The sequence below is a fragment of the Eriocheir sinensis genome, chromosome 11 (assembly GCF_024679095.1).
Source record: "Eriocheir sinensis breed Jianghai 21 chromosome 11, ASM2467909v1, whole genome shotgun sequence".
NCBI classification, from domain to species: domain Eukaryota; kingdom Metazoa; phylum Arthropoda; class Malacostraca; order Decapoda; family Varunidae; genus Eriocheir; species Eriocheir sinensis.
Window position 1 is genome coordinate 19,493,111 of NC_066519.1, and position 23,652 is coordinate 19,516,762.

The 23,652-nt window shown below is 41.9% G+C and overlaps 1 protein-coding gene and 1 long non-coding RNA gene across 8 annotated transcripts in view; both read left to right on the forward strand.

Annotated features, from left to right (window-relative positions):
* The window catches only part of LOC126997030 (phosphatidylinositol 4-kinase beta-like), a 94,530-nt gene that overhangs the window by 60,906 nt on the left and 9,972 nt on the right, over positions 1–23,652 (forward strand). For all 3 annotated transcript variants that reach the window (XM_050858061.1, XM_050858060.1, XM_050858062.1), the window contains exons 2-4: positions 13,465–13,797; positions 14,258–15,454; positions 16,376–16,710. In XM_050858061.1, coding sequence (XP_050714018.1) covers positions 13,565–13,797; positions 14,258–15,454; positions 16,376–16,710 — 1,765 coding nt within the window. In that variant the 5' untranslated portion in view covers positions 13,465–13,564. The remainder of the gene's footprint in view (positions 1–13,464; positions 13,798–14,257; positions 15,455–16,375; positions 16,711–23,652) is intronic.
* LOC126997032 (uncharacterized) lies at positions 16,717–23,629 on the forward strand. 5 transcript variants are annotated; one of them, XR_007751850.1, is made up of 3 exons: positions 16,717–19,701; positions 19,798–21,886; positions 21,940–23,629. It is a non-coding gene; the product is annotated as an uncharacterized LOC126997032 (long non-coding RNA). The 5 variants fall into 5 exon arrangements; XR_007751851.1 differs by having other exon boundaries at positions 21,994–23,629; XR_007751852.1 differs by having other exon boundaries at positions 22,048–23,629.

Genomic DNA, 23,652 nt, shown 5'->3' on the forward strand with positions numbered 1-23,652 from the left:
GAAAAGAAGACAGACAGACAGACAGATCGTACAGAAAAGAGGAAAGACTTGTGAGGGAGGTATTGGAGAAGAAAAAAAAGACAGATAGACAGACAAACCGTACATAGAAGAGAAGGGAAAGAGGAAAGACTAAGAAAGGAGATGATGCAGAGAAAGAAAAAGAGACAGACAGACAGACAGACCGTACAGAGAAAAGAAGGGAAAGAGAAAAGACTTGTGAGAGAGGTGTTAGAAAAGACAGACAGACATACACCGTAGACAGAAGAGGAAAGATTAATAATAAGAAAGGTGTTGAAAGAAAAAAAACAGACAGACAGTAAGACAGACAGACAAATACACCGTAGACAGAAAAGATTAATTATAGAGGTGTTGAAAGAAAAATAGACAGACAGACAGACAGACGGTAAGACAAAACGTATGAAGAAGACGGACCGAGATAAGGCTGGGATTATAAGATATGCGCTTCTTACATCAGCTATTTCTAAAGGTCAAAGAGAGGGTCAGTCGGATTCTAATGAGTGTTTCTTAAGGTTCACCAGGGTCCTAAAACTACCCCTGGAAATGCTCACAACTCCTACGAAAGCCTTGTCAAATATGTGTTTCTTAAGGTTCACGGTACAGAGGAAGGGTCACACTACCACCAGGGTCCTAAAACTACCCCTGGAAATGCTCACAACTCCTACGAAAGCCTTGTCAAATATGTGTTTCTTAAGGTTCACGGTACAGAGGAAGGGTCACACTACCACCAGGGTCATAAAACTACTACTGGAAATGCTCACAACTCCTACGAAAGCCTTGTCAATTATGTGTTTCTTACTGTTCACGGTACAGAGGAAGGGTCACACTACCACCAGGGTCATAAAACTACCCCTGGAAATGCTCACAACTCCTACGAAAGCCTTGTCAAATATGTGTTTCTTAAGGTTCACGGTACAGAGGAAGGGTCACACTACCACCAGGGTCCTAAAACTACCCCTGGAAATGATCACACCTCCTACAAAAACCTTGTCAAATATGTGTTTCTTAAGGTTCACGGTACAGAGGAAGGGTCACACTACCACCAGGGTCCTAAAACTACCCCTGGAAATGCTCACAACTCCTACGAAAGCCTTGTCAAATATGTGTTTAAGGTTCACGGTACAGAGGAAGGGTCACACCACCAGGGTCCTAAAACTACCTTGAAATGCTCACAACTCCTACGAAAGCCTTGTCAAATATGTGTTTCTTAAGGTTCACGGTACAGAGGAAGGGTCACACTACCACCAGGGTCCTAAAACTACCCCTGGAAATGCTCACAACTCCTACGAAAGCCTTGTCAAATATGTGTTTCTTAAGGTTCACGGTACAGAGGAAGGGTCACACTACCACCAGGGTCCTAAAACTACCCCTGGAAATGCTCACAACTTCTACGAAAGCCTTGTCAAATATGTGTTTCTTAAGGTTCACGGTACAGAGGAAGGGTCACACTACCACCAGGGTCCTAAAACTACCCCTGGAAATGCTCACAACTTCTACGAAAGTCTTGTCAAATGTGTGTTCTTGGGCTGCGAAATATCTTATAATACGACCCATAAGCCTCACGCAACTCGGCACAGCACATCAAGGGCGGAATTATCTTGTTAACTTAATGCTCCTGTTTCTTGTGCTCTTCCCGACCTCGCCCTTGCCACAGTTATTTTTAGTGAAGGAAGCCTGTGCAAATACCTACTACTACTACTACTACTACTACTACTACTACTACTACTACTACCTCTACTACTACTACTAAGACAGCCACAGTGAAGAATAAAGGGGAAAAAAAAAGATGTTAGTGGAGGGATATAGAATCGAAGCCTAATTAGAAAAGGATTGGAGTTTATTTTATTTATTTATTTATTTATTTATTTATTTATTTATTTATTTATTTTTTTTTTTTTTTTTTTGTGTGTGTGTGTGTGTTTGTTTTTGGTGTTGAATCGTGGTGTGTTGCGAGTGTTTCAGGGTGTTCTATTGGTGGTGTGTTGGTGTTGATGGAAGTGTTAGTGGTTGGTTGGTGTTTTGGGAGAACGGAAACATGAAAAAAAAAAAAATGAGGGTGAATATAAGGAATCAAGGAGTGGAAAGATAGATTGGAATTTCTTATTTTCTTCTTCTTTTTCTTGTTATTATTATTCTCGTTCCCCTTGTACTCATTCTTATTCTTGATGTTATCGTTCTCATGCTTATTCTTCTTATTCTTTTGTTGCATAGTGAGGGTGTTGCAAGTGTTACTGGGTGTCCTAAATAGTGTTTCAAGTGTGTGTGTGTGTGTGTGTGTGTGTGTGTGTGTGTGTGTGTGTGTCTCTCTCTCTCTCTCTCTCTCGTTACCTTCACCACAGTCTTCCCATCTCTTACCTTCCCTTCCTCTTACCTTCCCTTCCCCTTACCTTCCCTTCCCTTTCCCCTTCCCTTCCCCTTCACTTTCCTTACCTATCTACCCAATCAACATTAACTAACGCCTGCAGTGGTCAACTCTTTACCTAACTCCTCCCTTTGCCTGTGTGTGTGTGTGTGTGTGTGTGTGTGTGTGTGTGTGTGTGTGTGTGTGTAAGAAAGCAGATGACATCACGCCTTATTAATCTTGCATGCGTTGTTACTTGTTAGTGTTGCTGTTATTGTTGTTGTTGGTGGTGGTGGTGGTGGTGAGGCGGATTTGATAGGGTGGTTCTTTGTTGTTATCTTCATTTTTTGTTTCTAATTTTTTTTCTTTCTGTCAATTATCTTTTTTGTGTGTGTGTCAATTATCTTTTTTGTGTGTGTTAATGTCTTTGGTGGTGCTGTCAAATGTGCTGTTTCTTATGCTGTCTTTATCATGTTGCTGTTCTTGTTTGCGGTGGTGGTGGTGTTGATGTCTCTCGAGGGGCTGATGTTATTGGGTCCTGTTGCTTTGCTGTCTAATGCTGGTGCTATTTCTTAAGGGGATATAGTTATAGAAAGTCTTATAAACCTTGCTGTCTAATTATGATGCGGTTCGTCGTGCTGTTGCTGTCTTTTGAGGTGGTGCTGTTGCTGTCTTGAGGTGGTGCTGTTGCTGTCTTTTGAGGTGGTGCTGTTCTATAAAGTCTTAATGTTGCTGTCTTTATTGGTATTGCTGTCTCGTAAGGTGTTGTTGTTCTTTGTCCTATTAACTCAGCTGTCTTAAATGCTGTCGTCGTTCAGTTGCTGTCTCTAAAGTGCGGCTGTTCTTGAAGGTCGTGTGTATGTTGCTGTCTATAATGCTGTTGCTATTTATGAAGCGCTTCTCTTCTAGAAAGCCATATAACCTTGCCATTTCCGGTACTGCGAGAGAGAGAGAGAGAGAGAGAGAGAGAGAGAGAGAGAGAGAGAGAGAGAGAGTGTTATAACGTCACTATTATTTATGATGTTAAGAGGAGCGTGCCGATATTTTTTTTCTCTTTTCCTTCTTTGTCTTCTTCTTTTTCTTCTTGTCTGGTATTTCTGCTGCTGATGTCATTTCTTTTATTTTATTTATTTATTTATTTATTTATTTATTTATTTATTTTTGCCTACTTCTATAATAAGCTTAATCCTGTTATTTCTGTTCTGCTGTGTCGGGAAGTGCGTTTTTTTTTCTTCTTTTTTTTTTCTTTGTTTTTCTCGTGTGTGTGTGTGTGTGTGTGTGTGTGTGTGTGTGTGTGTGTGTGTGTGTGTGTGTGTGTGTGTGAGAGAGAGAGAGAGAGAGAGAGAGAGAGAGAGAGAGAGAGAGAGAGAGAGAGAGAGAGAGAGAGAGAGAGAGAGAGAGAGAGATGCAATAGTGAACTTTGAACGTGAGTAAACATTTTTAGACACCGTGATTTTTTTTTTTTTTTTTTTGTGTGTGATCTCTCTCTCTCTCTCTCTCTCTCTCTCTCTCTCTCTCTCTCTCTCTCTCACACACACACACACACACACACACACACACTGAAACCTTACACATTCCTCTCATTCCTTCCTTTATTTTTCTTCCTTCCTTCCTTCCTTCTCTCCTGTCCTTCCTTCTCACCTTCTTTCTTACTTTTCTTTGTTTATTTTCACCATCTATTTTCTTTTTTCTCCCTTTTCCATTCTTTTTTTTTCTTGTTTCCTTCCTATGTATCCTTTTCCTTTCCCTTCTTTCTTTAACCATGTATTATTGTCTTTCTATGTATATAACTGCGTATCTATGTATTTCGTGTATCTTATTATGTGTTTCTTTATCAGTCTATCTTTCTATCTTACGCTATCTTATCATTTGTTTTCCTCATCGCTTTTTTTAATTCAATTTCATTCCGCCGCGTGATCTCCATTTTTAACCAGCCTTGTGTGTGTGTGTGTGTGAGTGTGTGTGTGTGTGTGTGTGTGTGTGTGTGTGTGTTTCCCTCCTTCCTCTTCCTTCCTTCTTTTTTCCTCCTCTCACCCTCTCCCTTCTTACCTACCTCCTCCTCCTTCTTTTCCTTGTTTCCTGTTTATTAGTTTATTTATTATTCTTATCGTGTGTGTGTGTGTGTGTGTGTGTGTGTGTGTGTGTTGAAATGGAAAGTGCTGCTCCTTCTCAAGTTTTGCAGTGTAATCGTTGACTCTGTTGTGCTCGGTAAACTGTGTAAAATCCTTGTGATGCTGAATGACTCTCTCTCTCTCTCTCTCTCTCTCTCTCTCTCTCTCTCTCTCTCTCTCTCTCTCATGCAAAAAAAAGTCGGTCATTGCACCCCAAAGCATTATTTATCATTATTATTATTATTATTATTATTATTATTATTATTATTATTATTATTATTATTATTATTATTATTATGTATCTTATTAGATGGAGGAGAGGAAAGGGAAAGTGAAAGGCGGAGGAGGAGGAGGAGGAGGAGGAGAAGAAGAAGAATGATGCAGGAAAGAGTTAAGTGAAGAAGAGGAAAAAGTGGAAAAGCAAGTAGACTAGAAGAGGAGGAGAAATGTGGAGGAAAGAGGAAAGTAAAGGGAGGAGAGAAAATGGATAATGAGATGGGTACAGAATAGTGAGAAGCAGGGAGGGAAAGGTGGCTGGGAGAGGAGAATGGAAGGGTAAGAGAAGGCAAGGGAAGGAAGAAGCAGGATAGGAGTGGAAGGGAAAGGGAAGGAAGGAAGAAGAAAGGGAAAATGAAAGGTGGAGGAGGAGGAAGAGGAAAAAGTGGAAAGGCAAGTAGAAGAGGAGGAGAAATGTGGAGGAAAGAGGAAAGTAAAGAAACTGGAGAGGAGAGGAAAAGAGGGGAAGGAAAAGAAAGGCATAGAAAAGAGGGAAATAAAGAGTAGAGACAAGGAGAAGGGAAGGAGAAAGTTGGAGTGAAGAGAAGGGAAGATAAGAGAAGGAGAAGTATGTAGAAAAAAAATTGTAGAAGGGGAAGGCAAAAAAAAAGGAAAGGGGAAAAGAATGGGAAAAGCAAGGAAGGAAGGAAAAGGGTGCAGGAAATAGTTTAGTAAAAGGAAGTAGAGAGAAGAAGGGAAGGAAAAGGGGGAGGAGAGAAAAAGGTGCAGAGAAGAAAAGGGAGAAGGAAGGGAGAGAAGAGAAGGTTAAACGGTAAAAAAGAAGAGGAGGAGAAAGGTACAGAATAGGGAGGAGAGAAAAAGATGCAGAGAAGAAAAGGGAGAAGGAAGGGAGAGAAGAGAAGGTTAAAGAAGGGGATAAAAGAGGAGAAAATTGCAGAAATGAAAATAAAGAAAGGGGATAGGCGAGGAAAAGAGGAGGAGGAGAAAGATACAGAAATGAAAATAAAGAAAGGAATAGGCGAGGAAAAGAGAAGGAGGAGGAGGAGGAGAAAGATACAGAAATGAAAATAAAGAAAGGAATAGGTGAGGAAAAGAGAAGAAGAAGAAGGAGAAAGATGCAGAAATGAAAAGAAAGAAAGAAATAGGCGAGGAAACGAGAAGAAGAAGGAGGAGAAAGATGCAGAAATGAAAAGAAAGAAAGAAATAGGCGAGGAAACGAGAAGAAGAAGGAGGAGAAAGATGCAGAAAATATTAAACGCAAGTAGAAGAGGACGAGGAGGAGGATGCAGTAAAGAGACAAGTGAAGAAGAGGAAGGAAAGGAGAAAGGGGGTGAGAAGGCCAAGGGGGGGGGGTGAGGGGGGGGGGAGGCGTAAAGGTTAAATAGATGACAGCCAATGATTTACCTGCCGAAGGGGAGGGAACGCCCATAGACTCGACCCGCCAAAATACTCACCTCAAGAATTTACGAACCTGACATATTTAGCTTATTACCATCATCATCATTTTCACTTTCTCCTTCTTCCCCTTTCACTCTTTCCTCTTTATCTTCCTCTTTCGTGTTCTGGTGTCTGTTCTTCCTATGTATTCCTATGTATTCCTCCTCTTCTTCATCATCATCTTCACTTTCTCCTTCTTCCCCTTTCACTCTTTCCTCTCATCTTCCTCTTTCCTCTTATGGTGTCTGTTCTTCCTATGTATTCCTATGTATTCCTCATCTTCATCATCATCTTCACCTTCTTCTTTCCTCTTATCTTCCTCTTTCGTCTTCTGGTTCCTCCTCCTCTTCCTCATTATCTTCACTTTCTCCTATTTCCCCATTTACTCTGTCCTCTCTACTCTTCCCCTTTCGTATCCTGGCTTCTCCCTATCTTCCTCTTCCTCATTATCATCTTCACTTTCTCCTTCTTCCCCTTTTACTCTGTCCTCTCTACTCTTCCCCTTTCGTATCCTGGGTTCTCCCTATCTTCCTCTTCCTCATTATCATCTTCACTTTCTCCTTCTTTCCCTTTTCTTCTCTCTACTCTTCCCCTTTCGTATCCTGACTGCTTATCTTCTTCTCCTCCTCCTCTTCATCATCTTCACTTTTTCCTTGTTTCCCCTTTTCACTCCTTCCTCTTCTCTCTTATATTCCTCATTCGTATCCTGTCTGCTCATTATCTTCTTCCTCCCCCTCATCATCATCTTCACTTTCTCCTTCTTTCCTCCCCTTTACTCTGTTCCTTATCTTCTTCCTCCCCCTCATCATCATCTTCACTTTCTCCTTCTTTCCTCCCCTTTACTCTTTCCTATTCTCTCATCTTCCCCTTTCGTATCCTGTCTGCTCATTATCTTCTTCCTCCTTTCCTTTCCTCTTTTACTTTTCCCCTTTCTTCTCTTTACCTCATTATCATCATTATTTCTCCTTTTTCCCTTTTCTCTGTTTTCCCCTTCTCGACTACCCTTCTTTATTTACCCTTTACTTCACATTTTTATCTCCCCCTTTTCCTCCTTTCTCTTTTCCCTTTCTCTTCTACTGTTCGCATTCTCTTTCCATTTTTTTCCTTCTCTCTACTCCTTTCTTCCTTATCCTTTCCTCCCTTTTCCTTCTCCTTTTTTGTCTTTCCTCGTAACCCTTCTCCTCCTCCTCCTCCTCCTCCTCTTCCCCTTCTCTTTTCTCCTCTTCTTTTCTTTTCCCCTTCTTTTCTTCTACTCTTCCCTCTTCTCTTTCCTTTTTAACCCTTCTTCTCCTCCTCTTCCTTCTTTCCCCTTCTTTTCTTCTACTCTCCCCTCCTCTCTTTCCTTTTTAACCCTTCTTCTTCTCCTCCTCTTCCTTCTTTTCCCTTTCTCTTTACTTTTACTCTTCTGTTGTCTCTTTCCTTTTTCGCATTCAACGCCTCCTCATCCTCCTCCTCCTTCTCCTCCTTCCCTTCTATATCCTTCCTCGTACGTCACCCCTTCCTTCCTTCCTACTCTCTCCACCGTCCTCTTCCCCGTACCTCCTTGACAACCAGATAAATGCAGAATAGCAATAACCAGAATATCCAGATAGTGCAAACGAGTAACGAGTATAGCTATATATTGAATGACCGCCTTGATTGCCAGATGGGTACAGAGGAGCCAAAAGAATAATGAAATGGGTACAGAATAGAGAGAAGAAAGGGAGGGAAAGGTGGGTGGGAGTGGAGAATGAAAGGGAGAGAGAAGGCAAGGGAAAAATTAAAGGGGTGGAGTAAGGAAGGAACATGCGAGAGAGGAGGAATGGAAGGGAAGGAAGGAAGAGAGGAAGAGGAAAGAAAAAACAGAAGGAATAGAGAAGAAAGAGTATATTGGAATGGAGATAGGAGAAAGAAACGAAGGAGAGAGAGAGAGAGAGAGAGAGAGAGAGAGAGAGAGAGAGAGAGAGAGAGAGAGAGAGAGAGAGAGAGAGAGAGAGAGAGAGATGAAAGGGAGGGAAGGAAGAAGGAAGAGAGGAAAGGAAGGAAGGAAAGACAGAAGGAATGAGGAAGAAAGAGTATATTGGGTTAGAGATAGAAGAAAGAAACGGGGAGAGAGAGAGAGAGAGAGAGAGGAAAGGAAGGAAGGAAGGAAGAAGAAAGAGTATATTGGAATGGAAATAAGAGAAAGAAACGGAGAGAGAGAGAGAGAGAGAGAGAGAGAGAGAGAGAGAGAGAGAGAGAGAGAGAGAGAGAGAGAGAGAGAGAGAGAGAGAGGAATGAACAATCAAATGGGTTCAGAATAGTTCCAAAAATACTCGACTGGGTGCGAAATAGTCACTAGAATGATCATATGGGTTCAAAATAGTCACACGGGTTACTGAATGGGTACGGAATAGTCACTTACGGTTACCCAGACACTTATAGCCACAGATACTTATAAAAAATAATCACCTTCACCATAAAGTAGAAAGGGAAAACGCGATAAACGGGGGAGAGACGAGAATATAAGTGAAAGTTCCCGGTATATATCTTCCTCCTCCTCCTCCTCCTCCTCCTCCTCCTCCTGCTGCAAGACCTTTTTTTCATATTCATCTCAGAAGTGGGAACATGCCAGGTGCTTGACAAGTCGGTGGAGGGGAGGGGAGGAGGAGGGGGAGAGAGAGGGGAGGAGGAAGAGAAGGGGAGAGAGAGAAAGGGAGGAAGAAGGGGAACGGAGATGAGAGAAGGAGGAGGAGGAGGTGGAGGAAGGGGGGAAGGAAAGAGAAGGGAAGAAGTGAGAGAGGGTGAGGAAGAGGAGTGAGGAAGAAGGAGGAGGAGGAGGGGATGAGAGATGCAGGCACGTGTTGGCAAAGAGAAAGGAGGGAGGGAGGAAGGGAGAGAGTGAGGGAGGCAGGCAAGTCACACGTGAACGCAAGCAGCAGGGAGAGTAAGGTGTATAAGGGTGAAGGGAGGGAAGGGCGGGCGTAAGAAGGGCGGGAGAGGCGTGTGTTAAAGAGTGTAAGGGAGAGTGAGTGGGTGTAAGAATTGATGAAGTGTGTGTGTGTGCGTGTGTGATGGGTGGCGTGAGGGAGGGAAATCCAGGGAGAGAGAGAATGTTAAGAGTGTGTTGGAAGGGTGAGAAAAAAGCAAGTGGGAGAGAAGGAAAGGGAAAGTGCGTGTGAAGGATGGAGGGAGGGAAGGGAATGTGCATGGCAGAGAAGAGTGGAAGGATAGGAAAGGAAAGGGGCATGAGATAGAAGAAGGGAGAAGAGTAGAAGGAGAGGAGAGGGGGAGGATATATAAGCATGGAAAAGAAGGGAAGAAACGTATAGGAAAGAGTGATTTGAGGCTGAAAGAGAAGTGAAGGGAAAGGTGTTTAGGTAGGAACGGAAGGGAAAGGACATGAAGGAAAGAAAAATGAAGGAAAAATGGAAAAGGGAAGGAGAGAGAGAACGAAGAAAGAAACAAACAAGAGGGGAGAGAAAAGGAGAGAAGTAAGGAATTAAGGAGATAAGGAGACAAACAAAAGATTAGTGGAATAGAAAGTAAAGGAAGGAAAAAACACATAAAAAAGAGGAAAATGGGAGGTCAATGGAAGGAAGGAAGTAACAAGCAAAATAGAGAAAGGAAAAGGAACACAAAAGAAGAATGAAAGAAGGGCGTGAATGTTACGAAGATAGAGAGATAAAGAAGGAAAAAAGAATAAAAAGAGAAGTAAAAAGGAAATTGAAAGGAGAAAACAAACAAAAGAATGAATGAAAGGGGAACACGAAAGAAGACTGGGGAAAAAAAAAGTATGTGAAGGCTGTTTTGAGGATAGACGGAAATGGACTGAATGGGGTAAAATTAATATAGATGTGGGTGTGAGGGAGAGGGTGGGGGATGGGAAGGATGGGCATAAATATACGTAAGGGCTTTATCAAACTCGTGGGTGAATTATAGAGACCTAGATAAGTGAAATTAAATGCTTGTGAGTGTGACCTACATCCCTACATACCCTCACGGCATCTGTGTGTGTGTGTGTGTGTGTGTGTGTGTGTGTTAGGAGACTGTCAGAGCATAGGGGTATAAGAGTGTGTGTGTGTGTTTGTATCAGTAAGGTGTCACGGTAGGATGAGTGTTATATTTAGATGCATATGTGTGTGTGTGTGTGTGTGTGTGTGTATTTACCTAGTTCAGGTTTTACAGGGCCTGGGCTTACGCTCGTGTGGTCCCGTCCAACTTTTCCTTCAGTGTGTGTGTTTGTTTGTGTTTGTAAGGGAGGGTGGAGGTGTTTCTTGTGTTTAATTAAGGTGGTTAGTTTGTCTGTCTCTTGGGTGTTCATCTGGTGTTTGTGTTTCTTCCTTTCCTCAGGCTAGTGTGTGTGTGTCTGTGTGTGTGTGTGTGTGTGTTTGTCTGTGTCTGTTAAGTTTCTTCTTCCCGTGTTGGTGTTTCTCACTGTGTGTCATCTGGTGTGTGTGTGTGTGTTCTTGTTGTGGCTAAGATGGTTGTTATTTGTTTTTTTGTTTTTTTATCTTATTTATTCATTTATTTATTTATTTGATTAGATGATGTACATTTCTTCATTGTATTAAGCTGGTGGTGTTCTGAGTTCATTGTGTGTTTGTGTGTGTGTGTGTGTGTGTTTCTTTGAGGGCGTAAGCTGGTGTTAGGTTTGTTTTAAGTGGTCCGCAGGTGTTAGGTTTGTTTTAAGTGGTCCGCAGGTGTTAGGTTTGTTTTAAGTGGTCCGCAGGTGTTAGGTTTGTTTTAAGTGGTCCGTTGGTGTTAGGTTTGTTTTAAGTGGTCCGCAGGTGTTAGGTTTGTTTTAAGTGGTCCATTGGTGTTAGGTTTGTTTTAAGTGGTCCATTGGTGTTAGGTTTGTTTTAAGTGGTCCATTGGTGTTAGGTTTGTTTTAAGTGGTCCATTGGTGTTAGGTTTGTTTTAAGTGGTCCATTGGTGTTAGGTTTGTTTTAAGTGGTCCGTTGGTGTTAGGTTTGTTTTAAGTGGTCCATTGGTGTTAGGTTTGTTTTAAGTGGTCCGTTGGTGTTAGGTTTGTTTTAAGTGGTCCGCAGGTGTTAGGTTTGTTTTAAGTGGTCCGTTGGTGTTAGGTTTGTTTTAAGTGGTCCGTTGGTGTTAGGTTTGTTTTAAGTGGTCCGTTGGTGTTAGGTTTGTTTTAAGTGGTCCGCAGGTGTTAGGTTTGTTTTAAGTGGTCCGCAGGTGTTAGGTTTGTTTTAAGTGGTCCGTTGGTGTTAGGTTTGTTTTAAGTGGTCCGCAGGTGTTAGGTTTGTTTTAAGTGGTCCATTGGTGTTAGGTTTGTTTTAAGTGGTCCGTTGGTGTTAGGTTTGTTTTAAGTGGTCCATTGGTGTTAGGTTTGTTTTAAGTGGTCCGTTGGTGTTAGGTTTGTTTTAAGTGGTCCGTTGGTGTTAGGTTTGTTTTAAGTGGTCCGTTGGTGTTAGGTTTGTTTTAAGTGGTCCGCAGGTGTTAGGTTTGTTTTAAGTGGTCCGTTGGTGTTAGGTTTGTTTTAAGTGGTCCATTGGTGTTAGGTTTGTTTTAAGTGGTCCGCAGGTGTTAGGTTTGTTTTAAGTGGTCCGTTGGTGTTAGGTTTGTTTTAAGTGGTCCGCAGGTGTTAGGTTTGTTTTAAGTGGTCCGCAGGTGTTAGGTTTGTTTTAAGTGGTCCGCAGGTGTTAGGTTTGTTTTAAGTGGTCCGTTGGTGTTAGGTTTGTTTTAAGTGGTCCATTGGTGTTAGGTTTGTTTTAAGTGGTCCGTTGGTGTTAGGTTTGTTTTAAGTGGTCCGTTGGTGTTAGGTTTGTTTTAAGTGGTCCGTTGGTGTTAGGTTTGTTTTAAGTGGTCCGTTGGTGTTAGGTTTGTTTTAAGTGGTCCATTGGTGTTAGGTTTGTTTTAAGTGGTCCGTTGGTGTTAGGTTTGTTTTAAGTGGTCCGTTCAATAGACTACAGTGAAATTTTGTTATTCTGTAAGGTTCTCTGATACTATTCCCTGCACTCCAGACGTAAGGCAATCATTATATTTAGGACTTAAGACTTTAAACCTCAGACTTAGACCTCAGACAATTGTTATATATAGGACATCAGACTTCACACACACACACACACACACACACACACTTCAGACTTCAGACACTTGCTATATTTACGATCATTCTCGCCAGCCGTCAGAATTTTAGAGGCTTTGTTTATTACTGCTGTATGGATTCCTGTGTTCGAGAATTTGCATTAATAGAATTCCCAGGCTGCTTGGATCATTTTTAGTACCTTTTGCATTATTTTCAGTGCAATTTATGGTGTGTATTCCAAATTTAAAGATTATGAAATGGAGGAACACCCAGAGCTTAGTGTTTGCTTGCTTTCTCTTTTTTTTCCCTCATCAAAGGTTCGCCTGCCCTAGTTTTGTGAGTGAGGTGTGTGTGTGTGTGTGTGTGTGTGTGTGTGTGTGTGTGTGTGTGTGTGTGTCTGACTATTTTTAACACATCGTAAGTTCAGTGATATCTCTTCTCATTTTTCGGGCTGTCGTTTGTGAGGTTTTCCATGCTGTTTTTTTATATGTATGTATGTGTGGATTTCAAGAGTGTGTGTGATTCTACTGTCCTGTGTGTTTCAGTCCTTGTAGTGTTGCTGTGTTCTGTGTATTTCTCATCACTTTTTTGTGTGTGTGTGTTTGAGGGGGTCGAAATGTAACTGTTTTGTGTTTCAATTTTCCTACCTAATCATGTCCTGTGTAGTCTCCCTAATGTTATGTGTTTCTCTCCTCACCCTGATTTGACTGTGTTGTTTCTCTTGTCCTCTTGTTATTTGTTGCTCTTCGTTCCCTAATTTTGCTTTATTGTTTCTCTTATCCTAATGTTCAGTGTCGCTTCCCTCAGCCTTACGTTAAGAACATAAGAACATAAGAACGTAGGAGTCTGCAAGAGGCCGGTAGACCTGTACAAGGCAGCTCCTTTGACCCTAAGCTCCCGTGTATCTAACCCCACCTAATATCGCTGTCCATGAATTTATCTAATCTATTTTTGAATGTGACAATTGTATTGGCACTCACCACATGACTGCTAAGCCTATTCCACTCATCCACCACTCTGTTAGTAAACCAATTTTTGCCTATGTCCCTGTTGAATCTGAATTTATCCAGTTTAAACCCATTACTTCATGTCCTACCTGGTTCTCTTATGAACAAAACCTTATGAATATCCCCCTTATTAAAGCCCTTCATCCATTTATAAACCTCGATCATGTCTCCACGTTCCTCTATCTCGTTCCAGTGTGTGATGTTGTCCTGTAATGCTTGCCTTACCCTAATGTTTATGTGTTTTAATGTGTGTTGTGTTGCTTTGTGTCGCTTCCCTCAGCCTAACGTTCCTCTGTCTTGTTCCAGTGTGTGTAATGCTGCGTGATGGTGGGCCGGGCACTAAGTAGCCTTGGGTGTGGCCGGCACCACGTGGAGGCGGCCCCCCATCTCCACCACCACCGCCGCCATGGAGGCCCCCGCCCCTGCAGCTGTTGCCCCTCACCCGCGCGCCAGGAAAATGTTTTCCGCGATGTCCACTGCTTCGCCGCCCCTCTCCTCCGCCCCACCGCTGCCTCCTCCTGAACAGTTCGCAACAGTTCATGGTGGTAGTGCCAGTGCGCGCCGCCCCCCGCCCCCCCACTCCGCCGCCACCAGGAAGCATCGCGCCAACCATCAGCGCAACCTTTCCCTCGACTTTAGGTACGGGATTGGTCGTGTGTCTCTCCAGGACTTATGTTAATTGATCTTCCTCCTTCCAGCCCTTCTTAACTGCTTCTTTCCCACCTTATCTTTGGTCAATCTTGAGGAGACTGAAACATCAATAGTTCTAAATACAAGTGGTTCTACTCACTGATGTACGCATACTCTTACAGTTAGCACACATCAGGACGTAAATCTACTGTGAAAAATTTAGCAGAGGCAAAAAATATCAATTTATCAAAATCAGATATTCAGTTATCATTATTTCTGTATCAGCTTGCAGCTTGTTTTCCTATTTATTTTTCCCCTGGATGAATACAGAGTGGAATGGTGTGTAAAAATGATCAAACATACATACTCCTATAAGTAAAGAACCCAAGCAGCTGAAAGACATGCTAAAAATTTAAGGGACTGAAGTTTTGTGTTGTCACGGCCTGACTGTGTTTGTGTGTTGTTTCAGGTCTATGGGAATAGTGTTGCCGCCGCTGCCAGTCCTGACCCACAGTGGCTCACACCAAAGGAACCGCAGCCTGGACTCTGTGCTGCAGAAGATCCCTGAGGTGGAGGGAGGAGGAGGCGACACTCCACAGCACCCCACCCCCTGCAGCCCCCCCCTCAAGCCCAGCCTCTCCTTCACGTTCTCCGATTCCCCGAGTCTCCGCCTGAGGAATGAGTGCCGTGTGGTGCCCTCCGGCCACCCGGTGGTGGTGAGGCGCGACAAGGACCGCTACGACCAGGCCAGCCTCGGCTCGGACGACTCCGGCATCTGCGGCTCTGAGGGCGACGCCACCCGGGAGTCCAGTGCCGAGCGAGGCCCAGGCACGGAGGGTCTGGAGGCAGGTGGCCCTGGCTCAGACTGTGAGGTGAAGAGTGTGTACTCAGAGACCCTGGACGGAGAAGGAACCATGGGGGAGCCCGAGGGTGAGGTGCCCCTTGGGGAGGTGGAGGAGGTGGAGAGTGACGCAGCAGACTGTACCTTGGTGGAGGAGGAGAGTGCGGCGTTCACCTCAAAGCTTACTGATGATTTCTCGGATTTATCAAGCCTGCCGGGCCTCACGCCCACCAAGGACCCCAGTGAGGACCCCCAGGAGGCTAGTGATACCACTCCCACCCCCACGTTGACCAGGGGGGAGGCGGGAAAGCCCAGTACTAGGGGAAAAAAGCTGACTTGTGATGTGAAGAAAGCTCAGTGTAGTGACGTGAGTGTGTTGGCGATGACCCCGAGGAGCGCGGTAGCTCAGAGTGTGTGTGGGGGGGCGGGGGGGCCGAATGGGGCGTCGGCCAAGAGCAAACTGGACGAGAAACAGTCGCTCCTCCTGCGGCTGTTTGAAAGCAAGATGTTCGATATGTCCATGGCTGTGTCGTACCTGTACCGCTGCAAGGAGCCTGGCGTGCAGCAGTACATCGGGAACCGGCTCTTCTCCATGCCCGCCTCGGATGCCCACTTCTTCCTGCCGCAGCTCGTCAATATGTACGTGCAGACCTTCGAGGTGGCCGAGGTGCTGCACCCCTTCCTGGTCCACCTCTGCCGCCATGACAGCACCTTCGCCCTGCAGTGTGCCTGGCTGTTGGAGGCCTTCGCTACGGACTCAGCGCTCCTGAGGAAAAAGTCACACGGCACCAAGCTCAAGAACCTCATCCTCTCCGACCAGCTCAGGTTAGTGTGTGGGGGGCGGTGAGGTTAGGTTAGGTGAAGTGAAGTGAGGTGAGGTGAGGTGAGGTGAGGTGAGGTGAGTGAGGTTAGGTTAGGTTAGGCTAGGTTAGGTTAGGTCTTTTTGATACAGAGCAACACAGATTTGCTTCACACTTTAGAACTGGGAAGCAATGGTAATAGTAGGAACAACAGAGCCTATTACAGTAGGCAGAAGACAGAAAAATCATGAGAAAACACAAATAAGTATTAATAATGTCTTTTTTTTTTAGGTTAGTGTAACAAAATCCCCAAAATAGGCAGACTCTCCCAGTGTCCAGGAACGTAACCCCCCATTACTATTGTTTCTTATGGGGAAATTATGTTTAAATAACGCGATTTTAAATAACACGACGGCGCCACTATAAACACTCGCCTGCGCCAGAACGGGCTGGACCGACTATCAGGACCCACCGGGAAGAAACCTTGGACCGACTGTCAGGATCCACCGGGAAGAAGCCTACCAGCGCAATAGGCCATAAAAAAAAAAAAAAAAAAATTGCAAATAAATAAATACAGCAGGTTGAAAAATAAATAACAAAATAAATTGCCTGGTAAAAGCAGATGCAGCAGGAGAGAACAATGCAATTTCCCAATCAAGAGGTGACTGTAGCAGGAGGGTCCAGTATATGTCACAGCACGATAATTTCTTACTAAGGAGATCATACATTAGTTTTAGTCACCAAGAACCAACAGACTTGCCATAGTACTTTAATCGTTTATGTTAGCAGGTACAGCAGGAGACAGCAATGTATTTTCCTCAAACACAGACCCAAGCAGGAGGGTGTTGAAGTCATGCATGGTGGTGGTATTGGGCAGCAGTATTAAGTAGGAGTGTGGTGTTAGCAGATACAGCAGGAGAGAACAATGCATTTTCCCCAATCACAGGCCCAAGCAGGAGGGTGTGGAGTGCCTACACGGGGGTGGCAGCAGTGGCATTGGCAGCCTAAGCGGAGGTGCGAGTGGTGGCAGTGGGGATCAGATGGAGGGAGCTGTGGCGCGGACCTCCCTCTGTTCGCGCATCAAGGAGCACCCCAGCCCAGACTCCAACCCCAGCTCCCCCGTCACCGAGCTCTCCCCGCCCTTCATGCCCCGAGCCACCCTCCCGGCACAGACCAGGAAGTGCCACCAGCGGTCACGTTCAGATGCCACGGTGGCCCTCCAAGGTCACCTCCCCACCCCAGCGACTTCCACGAGAGGCCACAAGCGGACGCCCTCCTCAGGTCAGCTCCTGCATGTGGTGTCTGGGCGCCAGGCAGGGTGGTGGCCGCCGTGCTGTCCTTGGCTCAGGGAGGAGTCTGAGCTCTAATGTTAACGTAACTAAAAACGCTAAATCCATCCCATATTCTCGGACACTTTCAGCTCGCGTCAAATATTTCCTTAGGCCACAGAGGAGTTAAGTTCTCATGAGTGTTTTTCATGTTCATGGTCCAGAATCCTTGCCAGACTATCATTAGGCTCATTAAACTACCCATGAAAATGCCCACAACCTCTATGAAAGAAAGCCTTACCAAATGTGGGTGTGTGAGCCCTGAAATGTCTTGAGAATATGGGACTAAATCCAGCATTGAGAGTCACAGGTTCTCCTTAACATTTTCATCAAAGAGAAAGAAAATAATCAAGAATGGTGTTAGGTTTGCAGGAATGTATTTGACTGGTATTCAATACAATATGTAACTTAACACATAGTACTCAATTTTCCCTTTGTAACTCTCAGTGCAAGCTAAAACTTTGTCCAGCGTGTTTTTTGTTTTTTTTGCTTTCACTGAGCACCAATTGCCATGTATTTATTTTTATTTTGCTGCCTCCCCCCCCTGGTGTGTTCTGTTCCCTGGGTCTGGTCCCCGCCCTGCCTGGCGCCACATTGGGTTATGGTGGTGGTGAACACTGTTGTTAGCTGAACCAATGCACACTTCAATAGTTGTACTAGAGCTAAACATAAATGTAGATGAGTCTCATAATCTTAATGTCTTTTATAAGCTGTCTTTTATAAACTTTTTCATGATACATGTGTGTGTGTGTGTGTGTGTGTGTGTGTGTGTGTGTGTGTGTGTGTGTGTGTGTGTGTTTTATAGAATTTCTACTTCACTAGAATAGTATTGTTATTCACTTTCTCTAAGACAAAATGTACTTTACTTAACCTTAAAAATGAAGCAAGATCCTGTCTGCATTACTGTAGTTTTATCTAAAATTGTGGGTTATACTTGTATTTTGTGTTTTTGCACGAGCAGAAGTTAAGGTTTAACGAAGTTGTGTGTTGTTGGCAAGACTGTAAGAGTCATGGGCTTGTTATTCAGAGTTTGAGACATTATATCATTGCATTGATTCGCTAAATAACGATTACTTCAACACTACCTGAAGAGCCATTAAATTTTAAGGTTTTTAGCATTACATAAATTAGGCGAGCATTGTTCAATCATGTGAAATTATAAAATCTTAGGAGTGTCCAGGGCTGGGTGAATTTTGAGCTGTTGGTTTAGTTAGAATGTAGGGCTGAATAATGTTTGGAAATGACAGTGATATGGATTAGGATACAGAGACGGGTATGCAAGGAATGTGTGGCAGAATAGGAGGATTGGATTGCGTAACACCCTTGGCAACACTTAAGGAGGTGAGGTGTGAATTAAAGGGAAAAAAAGTAAAAATGAAACTGAGAAGGAAGACATGAAGAGGAGCAATTACTGACTGAAATATATAGGGTTGAATAGGAGAGTTAAATATCCTTGACAAAACTTAAAGAATGATGAGAAAGAAATGTATAAGTGAAACCATAATAGGAAGGCATGAAAAGGGCATGTATTGATTGAGAAATGTAGGGTTGAGTAGGAAGGTTAAGATGCTTCATAATTAACCTATCTTTCGGCCTCTCCTCTGGACTCTTTTTGGGAGCAGTGAGTAGCGAGCTTTTTTTTTATTATTATTATTATTTTTTTTTTTACTGTCTCCTTTGCTGTAAAAAAAAAGAAGCCTTTGAGAACTAATTTATGCAAGACAGCTACTGTGAAAAGAGGAAAGTTTAGCAGAAGAGAAAAGAACACAACGAACTGGTCTTGGCTGATGAATATTTGGCAGGATAGGATGAGGATGATCGAGATTCTTAATGAGTTGAATAATAACTTTGGGAATTACACTTCATAGGAGATGGTAAAGAAAGGTAGGAAAGGGATAAAAAAATGGTTAGAATGTTGAAATGGTAGAAAACTGTAAAATATATGTGAGGGAGAGTAAGTATTAATTGAGGAATGTGCAGCAAGAACTAGATGAGAAAGGACCGTTGTGGAATGCAAGGAATGTGGATGTTGACTCACCACTTCTAAGAAAGTACGTGTGAGGACGTGAGGGAAAGAAGTATGAGTGAAGCGAGTAGGAAAAGTTATGAAGGATGTGTTGATGCATTTGTAAGAAGTTAAGAGTGAGATGTTTTAAGTGGTTCAAGTGCATTTGTCGCCATTGTAGGGATTGAGAAAAGGCTTTGGTAATTGAATAAAAGAATGAATTTTGCAAGTATGAAAAGGCTTGAATTGGGTGGTATGAAGGAATTGCATTACTAAAAAGCTGAGCTACATGTTAAGTGCTTTGAATGTTGATGTTACCAGCATTGAGTGTTAAAATTTTTGGGGTCAGAAAGAACAGTGAATTATCCAAGTAGAGAAAGGTTAAAGGGGAGGGGAGGGCATGATGATTCATATACAAGAAGTTGACATTAAGTACTTTGAATGTTTGTATTAGCAGTGTATGCGTGTCAAAATTTTAGGTGTTGGAAAGGACAGGAAAATACGCTCACAGGAAAAGCTTGAACGGAAGGGGAGGGCATGTTGATGATTATATAAGAAGCGAGTTAGACAGTAAGCGCTTTGAATGTTTGTATTGGCAGTGTTATGCGTGTCCAAACTTAGATGTCGGAAAGAGCAGCGAATCATGGAAGCAGGGAAAAGTTAAATGGAAAGTGAATGCAATTATACGCAGCGAGGTAGAGTTAAGCACTTTGAATGTTTGTATCGCCAGTGTTATGTGTGTTCAGGTATTAGGTGTCGGAAAGAGCAACGAAAGCAAGCAGGAATCAAGCAGGAAAAGGTTAAATGGAAAGTGAATGCAATTATACGCAGCGAGGTAGAGTTAAGCACTTTGAATGTTTGTATCGCCAGTGTTATGTGTGTTCAGGTATTAGGTGTCGGAAAGAGCAACGAACGCAAGCAGGAATCAAGCAGGAAAAGGTTAAATGGAAGGTGAATGCAATTATACGCAGCGAGGTAGAGTTAAGTGCTTTGAATGTTTGTATCGCCAGTGTAGCAGGAATCAAGCAGGAAAAGGTTAAATGGAAGGTGAATGCAATTATACGCAGCGAGGTAGAGTTAAGTGCTTTGAATGTTTGTATCGCCAGTGTTGTGTGTGAGTCAAAACATTAGTCGCTGGGTCTTAATAAACGCTTGAATGTCAAATCCTCACTGTTGTTTTAATGTGCACTTACTAGTTGATAAATGGGTTGTGAATGTGGGTTGAAGGAGCTTGCTGGCGACTCAGTGTAGAAGGTTTGTTTGATGAGAGAGTCCTTTGGGAAGAGTAGGCACGGTGTAGAATCGTGAAGATGAAGAGGCTGAATGAGTTGATGATGAGAAATAGTTAGGATGACGAAAAAGATGGTAAAGAATGGTAGGAAAAGGGTAGAGAAATTATTAGAATGTTGAAATGGTAGGAAATAATAGACAAATGGTTGGAGTATGTAGGAAGATGTTACAATTTATTTATTTATTTATTTATATACAGCAGAGGAGACAGCTCAAGGGCGTAAAAAAAAAAAAGCCCGCTACTTACTGCTCCTGAATAGAGTTGAGAGGAGTGTCCAAAAAGGGAAATCATAGGAAAAGGGTGATAATGTTGAGAAAAAGGGGTAGAAAATGTTAGAAAAATTGTAAATGGAATAGGAAATAGAAAAATGGTTAGAATGATAAGAACTACAGTAGAAAAACCATTAGAGTGCTGTATAAGGGTGAGATGGAAAAATAGTATGATGAGAAATAGTTAGAATGACGAGAAAGAGGGTAAAGAATGGTAGGAAAAGGGTAGGGAAATTATTAGACCATTGAAATAGTAGGAAATAATAGACATGATTGGAGTATTCAGAAATATGTTACAGAAAATGACAGAAAAGGGTGAGAACGTTGAGAAAAAGAGAAGAAAATGTTAGAAAAATTGTAAATGGATTAGGAAATAGAAAAATGGTTAGAATGTCAAGAAATACAGTAGAAAAGCCATTAGAGTGCTGTAAAAGGGTGAGATGGAAAAGTATTATGATGAGAAATAGTTAGGATGACGAGAAGGGTAGAATAATGACAAAGAAGGGGTAGAAAATGTTAGAAAAATTGTAAATGGAATAGGAAATAGAAAAATGGTTAGAATGTCAAGAAATACAGTAGAAAAACCATTAGAGTGCTGTAAAAGGGTGAGATGGAAAAATGTTATGATGAGAAATAGTTAGAATGACAAGAAGGAGGGTAGAATAATGGCAAAGAAGGGGTAGAAAATTGGTTAGAATGTTGAAATGATAGAAATTAATAGACAAATGGTTGGAGTATTCATGAAGATGTTACAGAAAATAATAGTAAAGGGGTTGAAAATGTTAGAAAAAATTGTAAATGGAATAGGAAGTAGAAAAATGGCTAGAAATGTCAAGAAATAATAAAGTAGAAAAGAAATAATAAAATAGAAAAATCATTAGAGTGTGTAAAAGGGTGAGATAGGTAAATGTTAATAACTATAGCTCAATTTAGGTTTGTGTGGTGATAAAAAGAACAGTATAAGCTAGGGCCAACAGAGAACCAGGTGGAGATAAGAAATTAGCACCTTTGGCAGAGTGGGATAGAGTACACCAATCAGAGAGGAGCATGTGGAAAATGTTAGAAAGAAATCATTGTCCTAGAGTGAATTAATACTGATTTCGTGATCATGTTAGTTCGTCGGAGATAATAGACAAAACTAGATGATGGAAAGGGAGTAGTTGATGATAGTGAAGGATTTGAATACTGGAGGAAGGTGACTGGCTAAAAAAATGGAATCCGAATATTTGAGTGGAGAGAACGGGGACATCGGATAATGGTGAAAAGTGAAGAAAAGGATGAATAAAGAGCACTATAGGAAAGAGAACAGTGATGAAAAAATATAACATCTCAGTACTAAAGGTTTGTGTGATAGTGTTTTCATTCAAGGAGGATAAGAACAGAAGAAAAAAAAATGAAAAAGGTTGAAAGAGTCGAGAAAGTTAAGAACAGGAAGAAATACAAAAGAATGAAGAAGGTTGAATGAGTCGAGAAAGTTAAGAACAGGAAAAAATACAAAAGAATGAAGAAGGTTGAATGAGTCGAGAAAGTTAAGAACAGGAAAAAATACAAAAGAATGAAGAAGGTTGAATGAGTCGAGAAAGTTAAGAACAGGAAAAATACAGAAGAATGAAGAAGGTTGAATGAGGCGAGGAAGTTAAGAACAGGAAGAAATACAAAAGAATGAAGAAGGTTGAATGAGCCGAGAAAGTTAAGAACAGGAAAAAATACAAAAGAATGAAGAAGGTTGAATGAGCCGAGGAAGTTAAAGGAAGGCAAGATATGAAGAAAAAAAACATATAGCAATTCATCCCTAAAGGTTTGTGAAGAAAATACGTATTGAAGACAAGAGAAAGAATAGATAATGAAGAGGGACTTGAATGAACTGAATATAGAGGAATGAATGGTTAGTTTGCACAGTAAGAATGAGGAGCAGAATTGATAGTGAAAGATAATGAATGAAGATGAAAAACTAATGAGAGATATGAACGGTTAGGATACTGAAGAAAAACATGTATCGAAAGAGAAAAACATGGATAAGATAATGATAAAGGAAGATGATTATAAAGAGCTTAATGATGGTAGACGTAAATGATGGAAGGTGATGGTAGAAGATAGGAAATTGAGCTTGATAATGATATAGGAATGGCTAGTAAGATGAAAGAGTAGAAAAAGGAAAAAAGTGAGGGTAAGATAATGAGATAGGAAGAAGGAGTAATATAGGGAATAATGAAGAGTAAATGAAGTAAGAATGAACATCAGAAGACAAGTTGGAAGATGAAAAAAGTACAGCATCAAGGAAAAAAAAGGGAGGGTAAGATAATCATTTTGGAAGAAGGAACAGACAGGGAATAATGAAGAGTAAATAAAGTAAGAATGAACATAAGAAGACAGGTTGGAAGATGAAAAAGTGCAGCATCAAGGAAAAAAAAAGAGGGTAAGATAATCATATTGGAAGAAGGAATAAGATAGGGAATGATGAGTAAATAAAGTAAAAATGACCATAAGACAAGTTGGAAGATGAAAAGTACAGCCATCTCTTTCACCGTAGGGAAGACAAGTGAAGTGTTTTGATCAGGAGAAAACAATATAAATTCTTGTCAAGTAGAATACCCCAAGATCAAGCATAATTCATGGCAGCTAAATTCATGGGACATTTCAATTCATCAACTTTATTACTATGATTTAAAAACTGATAGACTGCAGAAAACTTTACAGATGAAATTGCGGAAAAAGATGAGGCAACTTATTAAAAACCTGGTCCTGGCTATCACGTTGGAGGCGAGAAAGTTGAGTTTTGACGGGAAACACACAAAAGGAATTCGATTGTTCTGAAGAAAATGTTGCGCTCAGCAGGTTAATGTTGTGAGAGGAGAGCAGAGGAGTATGCAAATAACGTGTCGGCACTGTTGTTGTATTGAAGTTTTAGCTCAGCATTTCACTGTGAGCGTACGTGACTGAAGGGAATGCTAGAGTCTGCATTGCGTTTTGTTTTGGCCGGAAAAATGATTTGTTGGCATCTGCATATACCAACCAGTGGAGTGTTTTTTTCATAATTTGCTTGATGTGCTTGTTGTATGTGTGTGTTGGAGGTACTTGTGGTGATGAGTGGTTTTGTATGTTTCCATCATTCTGCATAAGATGGGGGTATTAAGTTATTAGCACACTCCACAGACCTAATTTCAGTATACTCTCTTCAATTTTCTTTTCATTCTTTTTAACTTTTTTTCAATTTTCATTTTGAGGAACTACAATTTTTATCTTTTCAGGAACCTAGATTAATAACACTCCTAAGATTTACATTTAGCAAGACCTTTCAGACAACATAATTAACAGGTCTCCTAACTTTGC